Consider the following 9286-nt stretch of genomic DNA (forward strand, 5'->3'; position numbering starts at 1 on the left):
GGATTCTGGAAGGGTAAAAGAAGTTTACCTTAGTGCGTGCGTGATCCTGGCGGCGAGCGTCGATCTGCTTGGCGGGGACCTGAAAGAAGAAGAATAAGTGTTAAGGATGCGGAGAAATCCTTACGGGACAGACCCAGCGGGCAGACCATTTGAGCACGGTTGCCTAGTGCGGGACTCCCCGCGAAAGGCGGACCACACCCTTATTCGACTCAGGGGAGGTGTCGGCTCCCCTGATTCAGAGCCTAGCAAGGTGCCCTCTATCAGGACATTGTTCGAGGACACGGACTCGTCGGACTCGGGTTCTAGGCCCAGAGTGACGTCCCTCGAAAGGCTGGCTCCCGGCACCGTCCGTGTGAAGAGGGAGCCAGTTCCTAAAAAAGGGAAGAAGAAGGAGAGGGGCGCGGAATCCGCCATGGAGGTGGTGGAGCTGGTCAACTCCTCTGGGGAGGAGGACGTCACTCCACGCCCTCCCAGCAGAGCAGGGGACCCGGACTGGGAGTATGAGGACTCGGGCGAAGAGGCGGGCCCTTCCAGGCCTACTTTTCGGACCAGCGTTGGAGGAGAGCAGCCCGAGGGGCCATTCCGCCTCCCGCTGCTCCATAGAGCCCAGGGAAGACCCAGAAAGGACGGATCAGGTTCATTCAAGGCTCTGTCCACCTCAGGATCGGAAGGAGAGAGAAAGAAGAAAACCCTGAAGGGGGGGGGGGGGAATCTTCCGCCAACGGAGGAGGATATAGAGGCTAAGGGGACTTCCATGCTCATGGTTCGTCCCCCTCCTCTCACTAGAGGACAACGCGGTGCGGCCGAGCATTGTCTGAAACAGATGGAGCGCGGAACCTCTAGGGAGATCGTCGTCCATGCCGATAGGTGCTTGGACGAGATCGAGGATGCGAGGGTTAAAACCACCAATATGAAGGGTTCTCTCAGTGGTTAAATTAAAGTGAACGTGTACCTCTTGAGGGAGGTTTTAAGGACCCTTTCCAATAGGGCTAATAAAGTGGGCGACCCGGGATACTGGCGGTCCCGGGTGAATGTTCTAGAGGGGGACAACACGGCCTATAGGGCCCAAAATGAGTCCCTCCTGAGGAAGTTGGCCAAGGAGAGCGCCATTCGCTTTCTTAAGGCTAACCCTCATATCGTGGAAGGGCCCATTATTAGGGATCCAAGGTCTTCTACCCTTGGTAGAGACCCGATGGGGCGATTGGATGGGTGTGGCACGGGTGCCGCTTCCGTCACTCCGATCAACCCCACTATGGACCTGGGGATGGAGGCCCTTCGTCATACTCCGGACGATGGTGGGGTGGGATTTCGGATCCTCACGGAGGTCAACAGGTCATTGACCTCCATGATGGAATCCATTTAAAGAATGGAGGATCGTATCACGCGCCTTGAGGAGGGCGGACGAGCCGCTCCTGCCCCGGCGCGCGACCAGGGAATGGGGAGTAAGAAAATGAAAAAAAAGAAAGGGAAAACCGCCCCTCGGATGTCCGTCTTACCCCGTAGGGTGGAGGTCATGCCGGGGGGGGGGAGGGGATCCACTGGGCGAGGAGCCCGTCCTCCCTTCTTCGGAGGCGGAACCACCCGCTGAGTGGACCTTGATCGGGAAGGGAGGCAGAAGAAGGAGGGAAAAGGGACCACAGGGGCCTCCTTTACCCCCTGCAACCACTACAGGATGGAAAGACACGGGCGACGCAGCCCTCGAAGGGCGGTCCTTCCCGCGCGAGGATCAGGAGAAGACTCCCGCGGACTGCCGCAGTGGCAATCAACACCGCCACTGGCAGCTACGCGGACGTACTGCGGAAAGCGAAGGAGAAGATAAATCTCAGGGACCTCGATATAAAATCCCTGCGGATGAGGAAGGCGCGGAATAGGGGAATTCTGCTAGAGATACTCGGTGAGAAGTCCAAAATGAAGGCAGACGCCCTAGCTATCAGGATAAAGGACGCAGTGGCGGACCAATTTGGTGAGGTAAGGGTCTCCAAGCCCTCGAGAAGGATGGACATCCGACTCGTTGGCCTGGAGGATTCTATCACCCGTGAGGAGATAGTGGCAATCTCCCGGGAGGGGGGTTGTGATGGAGAGGAGGTCCGACTGGGACAGGTCTAGACCATTGGTCGTAGGAGTCTGAACCTGGCCTGGGCCCAGTGCCCTGCGGACGCGGCACTGAAGTTCGCTGAGGCGGGCTCAATGGACATTGGGTGGACCTTAGTAAAGGTGGAGCTCCTTCAGAGCTGTCCGGCCCAGTGCTTCCGTTGCCTGGATCGTGGACACGTGCAGCAGCGGTGCCCATCCAACGTGGATCGGGCCCGCTGCTGTTATCGGTGCGGTGTGGAGGGACGCTCTACGGGTTCCTGCAGGGAAAGACCGCATTGCCCGGTTTGTGCCCTGAACGGGCGACCGTCGGACCACAGGACTGGGAGTGTGGACTGTCCCCCTATCCCCCCCTACGAGGGAAGTGCGTGGCGGCGTTACGTCCAGTGGTGGTGCGAGTACGAGTGCGCGGTCTCAGTTGCCCCCCCCGAAATGGAGACGGAGACGGTGGACACGGGAGAGGCGAAAAGACCGAGGGAGGACTCGACCAGTCCGCCTCAGGCAGACCTGAAGAAAGCGCGTGGTCCTGAACCTTACCGTCTTTTTTTTTTTTTTTTTTTTTCCGGAAGGTGGGAAAATCTTCAAAAGACCCCCCGCAGCCCGTACTGCAGGGGAGTGCGGGATTCCCTCGCAGCTCTCGTCCTGACTAAGTGTCAGGACACCGCAAGGACCTACCCGCTAAAAACCCTCCTTCGTAAAAACTTGACCCAGCCTTTATAGAGAGAGAGGCGGAAGACCCATGGGGCATATCATCACCCCTCTCTCAGCTATTCTCCGAGGAGATCTTACACGTTCGGGCTATCTTCTAACCATTTGGTCAGCATAATTCTTTCCCTCTAGGAGGAAAAGATTAATTCTTCTCGTATAAGGGAGAATGTCCCCTATATATGAAAACTCCAACAGTGTCCTATGCAAGGACACTGATTCTACAGGAGCTAAGATGTTGACACAAGAAGGAGAGAGGCAGATGCCGATTGGGTTGCATTAAGTTATACAACCTGTCTCAACCTCTCCCTCTCCCTTTCCGCTTCTTCTTTGGCTCTCATTACTTTTGCGCAAAAACTGATAAAAGCCTTCCGCTTTGTGTCGTTGTTGATGACTTCTTTTATTATGGATGAGAGTGTCAGTCCTACTCCTTGACCCAGCACACCCCGAAGCGTCTCCCTCTCCTGATTCCAGGCAGGGCAGACCTCCAAAGTGTGCTGAGCCGTGTCTGTTCCGGTGTTGCAATGCTCGCAATCCGGAGAAGTGGCCTTTTTAATTTTGAGCAGGTACTCTTTGAAGCACCCGTGCCCAGAGATTATTTGGGTGCAATGGAATGTTGAGCACCCTTTGTACATACTGTACCAATCCTCCAGGTGTGGGACAATCGCTTGCGTAACCCTAGTCCCACTGGTGTTATGGACCTTTGTTACTCTTGTCCTCCATTCTTTGAGCGCCTCTCTCTTGGCGTGCAAGCACAGCCTCACCTTGGACGAATATTCCATAAGTAAACCTTCTCGCTCTAGGTTCTTCCACTGTTTGTGAACCCTACTCAGGACCGCTGCATTCAGGTCCAAAGGAATATTCCTCGCCAAAATCATTGCGGCTACAAAGGAAATCGTCCTGTATCCACAGCATATCCGAAGACACACCTTCCTTTGTAGTTTGTAGATCATCCTTTTTATTTTTACACTTTTGGCCACATCCTCCGCCAACACTGGAGCCCCGTAAAGGAGCACCGAGCTTATAATGTTGGAGTACAGCCTCCTTACTTGTTCTTTCAGGCCCTTTAAGTTGGGCATGATACCCGAAAGAGCACTGAACATTTGCTCCGCCTTTCGAACAGTACGTTCAAAATGCGGGACGAATGTCCAGTTTCCGTCTATTGTTATTCCCAGATATTTGATGCTGTCTCCGATCTGGACCAACTCTCCTTTTACTAGCGTATAAATCTTATGTTTAACAGAGCTCGCCGGAAACGCCATTGCTTCAGTTTTGCTAGGGGCTACTTTTAATCCAAGCTTTTCTATTTCTAGGATAAGAGCCGCAGCTGCAATTTCTGCTCTTTGCGCAGCTTCCTCTATAGTATGTCCATGTGCTAAGAGGATCGTGTCATCAGCATAGCATATCACCGTACTGTTTTCCGATAAGGCCGTAGATTGTAGCACCTTGTCGTATCCCACCTTCCAGAGGGTGGGACCCAGAACCGATCCCTGAGGGACACCCCTAGTGATCTCTTTTCTGGTTATCCCACCACTCTGGTCCATATAGGTTACCCATCTATTGTTAAGGTAATCAGTGATTATCCTCAACAGGTATTTTGGGAAACCCTTGTCTTTCATAGCGTTGATAATAGTTTTCCAAGGCAGAGAGTTGAATGCATTTGCTATGTCTAATGCCACTGCAACCACTATTCGATCTTGTCTGGTGCATTCCTGGACGTGGGATCTCAATCTGTTTATTGCGTCGATTGTGGACCTTCCTTTCCTGAACCCAAACTGTTCATCGGAGAGGGTATCACTGTCCCTCAGGTGGGTATGGATCCGTTCTACGATCACTCTTTCCAGAAGTTTCCCGGTTTCATCGAGTAAACATATGGGGCGATAGCAGCTGGGATCTTCCGCTGGACCTTCCTTTTTCTTTAACAAAACGAGATTCGCGACTTTCCATTTATCCGGGAATCTGCCCTCCCTGAGGCAAGACGTGAAACACTTTGCCCACAAAGGGAGCAAGTGCTTCGCCGTTCCTGTCATCACTATGCCTAGAATTCCTCCTGGACCTGGTGCCTTGTTGTTGTTAATCTTGCTCATGGCCAATTTGACCTCGTGTTCTTTTACATCCAATTCCGGATACCAAGTTGGATATTCTATCCTTGATCTTTGGATTGTTTCTCCTCTTGGAAATAGTGTGTTTGTTATTTTTTCCATCTTATCCGGTGATAATGTGGTCACTAATGGCATTGCCTGGGGGCATAGTTTCCTAGTTACTATTTTAAAAGGACGACCCCAGGGGTCTTGATCGATAGTTGCCATGAGATCCTTCCATGCGTTAGTTTTAGCTCTTCTTATTGCTAGCCGTAACTTTTTCTGCATCTCTCTGTATTCTTCTTCTAGTGTAATTATTATAGTACTATTTTCTTTCGCATTTTTTTTCCTTCTAGTTAATTGCCTTCTTATTTTTATACACTCTTTTCTTATAGACGCAGTTTCCTCGCACCACCAATAGGTGTTCTGTTGGCGGTGTTTTTTGACTCTTGGCATTGCCATATCCGAGGCTTCACGTAGAGCTTCCTCTAACTAAGACACCTGTATTTGGACGCTTTCTTCCAGATGTCTTCTATCGCACCAGGTCTTGGCCATGATCGCAGCCAATAATTGATCCGGGTTTATCTTTTTCCCGTTCCATCTAGGAAACTTATTTCTCGATTTTATAGCTCTTTCTCTGATCGGAGCCAATGTGGATCTCAGGGTCATCCTGATATAAAGGTGGTCAGAGGCTGAGGGATTATTCCCGTCCACGTACCATTTCCGTATTCTACTATACATGGCAGGAGTAGCCCACGCAAGATCCACCGTAGAGCTTCCCTGGGATCTCACGCACGTAGTCGTGGAGTCTCTGTTGACCAGAGTGAGGCCCCTGCCTACAGCCCAGTTTGCCAGTATCTCACCTTTTTTATTTTGTTTTTTGTTCCACTGGAGAGACCTCGCATTAAAGTCTCCCAATAGTAGGATTTGTCTACTTAGATTAGGGTCTATCATTGTGCTTGCCAAGTTGAGAAAAGCCCCGAACTGTATATCGCTCATTCTCGGCGAGCAGTAGCAACCCACAATAATAATTTCACCCCACTCGATAGCCACCCAGTTGACCATTCTTGTCAGAAGTGTGCAGGGAAAGTTATCTCCTACATCGCCCCCTCCCCATATGATAGCCACTTTGGGAAATTTGCCAGTTGATCCCCACCATCTGGGACTCTCTGGTATCATATAGGGTTCTGCTACTATGGCGAGACTTGTTCTCCACTCCCTCATATTTTGAAGGAGGAGGTCTTGGGCCCCGCCAGAGTGATTTGCGTTTGTCTGGATGATCGTGAGGGCCATTATCGTACAGTGTTGTCCTCTACCTCCATGTCTGTATCCTCTCTCGGCTGTTGTACCGTTAGCTTCGACTCATTTGGCCTCCATTTAGATGGAGGGCAAGGTGGACATTCAGGGCTGCCCACCTTGTGACCGTCTTTAAGTCCTTTGCTCTTACATATTAGGCAGCTGACTTTTCTTGTACAAGCTTCCGCCTTGTGGTCTATTTCTCCGCAATTGTAACAGTAGGAGGACCTATCTATATTCTCCGGGGGACACCTGTTACGCGTGTGTCCCCTAGCGAGGCATCTGTAACATTGTAGAGGCCTTTTTTGAAGAACCTCTACTTTGGCTGTCGTCCATCCTACTCGTATTTTTGCTTCTTTGGCTAATTTAATAGCTGCTATTGCAGGCATTTGTAGCCAAATTGATCCCATTCCTCTTTTATAGCGCCTAATAGGACCACAGCGTATGTCATCTTTGTGACATCCGCCTACTGTTGCCGCTATTTGGCTTATCCCCTCAGATGTTGCAGACTCATCAAGCTCTGATATCCTCAGGTCCATTTTTTGGGTGGGACGCCCGATTTTAATTTCCTCCCTTTCTTCGAATACTTTCCGCAATCTTTCAGCTAGTATATTAGCCTTCTCTTTAGATTCTTCTCCTGGAATCTCAATTACCATTCCTCCTGTATATGAAGGAATCGTTTTTATATCTGTAATTCCTAGCTCATTTAAATCTATCGCTGCTTGTGCCTCTTTAAGGATTTCCGAGTACGCGGTATTTCCTTTTATGCGTGTGATGGTAACTGCGGAAGTACGCATTAGCCTTCTTTCCTTACTTTTTAGCATAGACTTTTCCTTTCCTTTCCTTATAGGTGGTGGAATATTCTGCAAGGTCTTTTCCTCTTTCCTTCCTTTCCTTGCCTTCCTACCAACAACTTTATTCCATGGCAGGTTTTGTTGTTGAGTATCGTTCTTTCCTATTTCCATTTCTTTTGTATTAACTCTTTTTTCTGTTTCAGGTGCAGTAGACTTGTCAGCAGATGGAGCAGCAGTTGCAGTCACAGTTGGATCAGCACTTGTCGCCACCCCTGATGACTTCGTAGCAGTGATTCCAGTCCTCTTCTGGGTAAGTATTGTATTGTCTTTTAGTGATTTATTTTTTGTTCTCTTTTTATTTTTATCTAGTATCTCCGCCCTTTTATTTTGTTCTAGAAGTACCTTTTCTTCTTTGTTTCCTATAGTTCCTTTGTATTGTAATTGAACTAAATTCTGTACTACCATTGTTAGACCATTAATCGCAGTAAGAATCTCACATGTTTGATCCTGGCCTCTCGTACCTGTTACTGTTGTCATAGGAGGGATATTTTCCAAGACAACCTCCTGTTCGAATTGTAACTTACCACCTTTTATTACTCTGTTTCTGAGTATCTTACCTTCATCTATTACTTTAGATACTCCTTTAACCGGAGGTCTTATTGCCGGTGGAACGTACATCTCTTCTACTATGGGATAGTTGACCTCTTTATCGTGAGAGATAGATTCCATGTCCTTAGTAGGAGAAGAGAGAATCTCCTTTTCAGTAGCCATTATTTGGTTCAATCTCTTTTTCAGCAATTCATTTTCATGCTTGATAAGAGTTATCTCTTTTCCTAGTTTATTTACTTTTTCTTGTAGGTATTTTGTATCTCCACTGTGTATTGCTCTTTTAGCAAGTAGATCTATTGCTTCCATAGTTGCATGTGTATTTACTTTTATTTTCCTGTCCAGGTTACCCTTCAAGTTTTTGGACTTGGCTCGTGACTCATCGACTTCTTTCAGCCATCCTGTTACCTCGGCCAATATTTCAGCAGTAGAACTATCTGCCAGCTCAGCCAGTTTGCATCCCGCCTCCAATCGCTGGTCATAGTTAAGGTCTAAACCTCCTCTTGTTGCTCCCTCTTCCTCAGAAGAGGAATTTTCCATGGTTTTTCTACATTTCCTTTTTTTGGCAATTTTCTTTTGTTTACAGCTCGAACCTGATTTTGCAGTTTTCCTGGATGAGGCTGCACTTTCATTACCTACACTGGCATTATCTGAGTTTGCTGTGAGGTCCATATAATCTATCATTTTATGTTCCTCTGTCTTACTGCTTTGAACCTTTTTTTTAGGTATTATCTTGGCTCTTGTAACTGGAGTGATAGTGACCTCCGGTAGTATTCCTGGCGAGGCTCCAATATCCATATTAATATCGGGTCTATATGTCTGTTCCTGTTCCTGTAACTGTACCTGTAAGATACTTGAAGGTAAAAACCCATTATTTTCTGTTTCTTGATCATTCCAGGCTTTTCCAATTGTACTCATTCCTGGTTGTTCTCTTATTTCGTAGTTTACTTCTTCATTAGAGACGATAACTGGTTTCGCTGAATCGCTCGTCACCAACAACTCAGCCAGCCCTTTGCTTGATGACGACGTATTAGAGGCAGGGACAATACCTCTGAATACGCCGACCACTGGGGCACTCCGACCTCCCCTGTGATTGTAAGTCCATTTCATTAAATTCCATTAAATCCATAACTTGTAATTTTTAACACAGTTTTCTTTTGCGGGTTTATGTTCGGAGTTTTCCTTCTCCTAGGTCGGTTGCCGGCCAAGGCTGAAGAGCCCGACCTGCCCTGTGAGTAAACGCGACCGGGCCCAATCCAACCACGCGTCGGGCGGCTTCGGCCGTGGGACCGGACCGGAAACCAGGGGAGACTCCCCAGAGGATCCGCCCCGGACCATCGCCGTCACCTTCATCTCATAGGAGATTATAGGGTGACCCAGTCCGATGTATCTGATATTTTCAGACACATCGGGCTGTCCTTCCTCAGAAGACTGAGAGAACATTCCCGGCCTTTACCCTTGCAGGACACCTGGACTGATCCCAGCCAGGCACACACATCCCCCCACCGAGGCCGGCGACCCGGGCCCCATTAGGGAACCGGGCCGTGAAGGAGGTAGCGGGACAGGGAAGTTCGGACCAACACCGGACCGTCCAGGATCTGAATCCCAATTAGGATCAGCCTAGGTTAGGGCCAGGAGTTATGCGCTTGTACGTCAACCCTGACCCTCATTTGACATGGCAGATGGTACGATGGATTTGTCCGAGGCGAGGTT

General features: G+C 49.1%; 1 protein-coding gene across 1 annotated transcript; it reads right to left on the minus strand.

The window, feature by feature from the left end:
* Positions 1-5369: 5369 nt before the first annotated feature.
* LOC105673433 (uncharacterized) lies at positions 5370-6170 on the minus strand. Its single transcript, XM_012369057.2, has one exon. It carries the CDS (start codon positions 6168-6170, stop codon positions 5370-5372), a length of 801 nt encoding a protein of 266 aa, XP_012224480.2.
* Between the last annotated feature and the right edge of the window lie 3116 nt (positions 6171-9286).

This window comes from Linepithema humile, chromosome 6 (assembly GCF_040581485.1).
Source record: "Linepithema humile isolate Giens D197 chromosome 6, Lhum_UNIL_v1.0, whole genome shotgun sequence".
Lineage (NCBI taxonomy): Eukaryota > Metazoa > Arthropoda > Insecta > Hymenoptera > Formicidae > Linepithema > Linepithema humile.

Excerpts from the sequence above, each read along its gene's own strand:
- LOC105673433 (XM_012369057.2), bottom strand. The coding sequence starts at position 6,170 with ATGGCCCTCACGATCATCCAGACAAACGCAAATCACTCTGGCGGGGCC.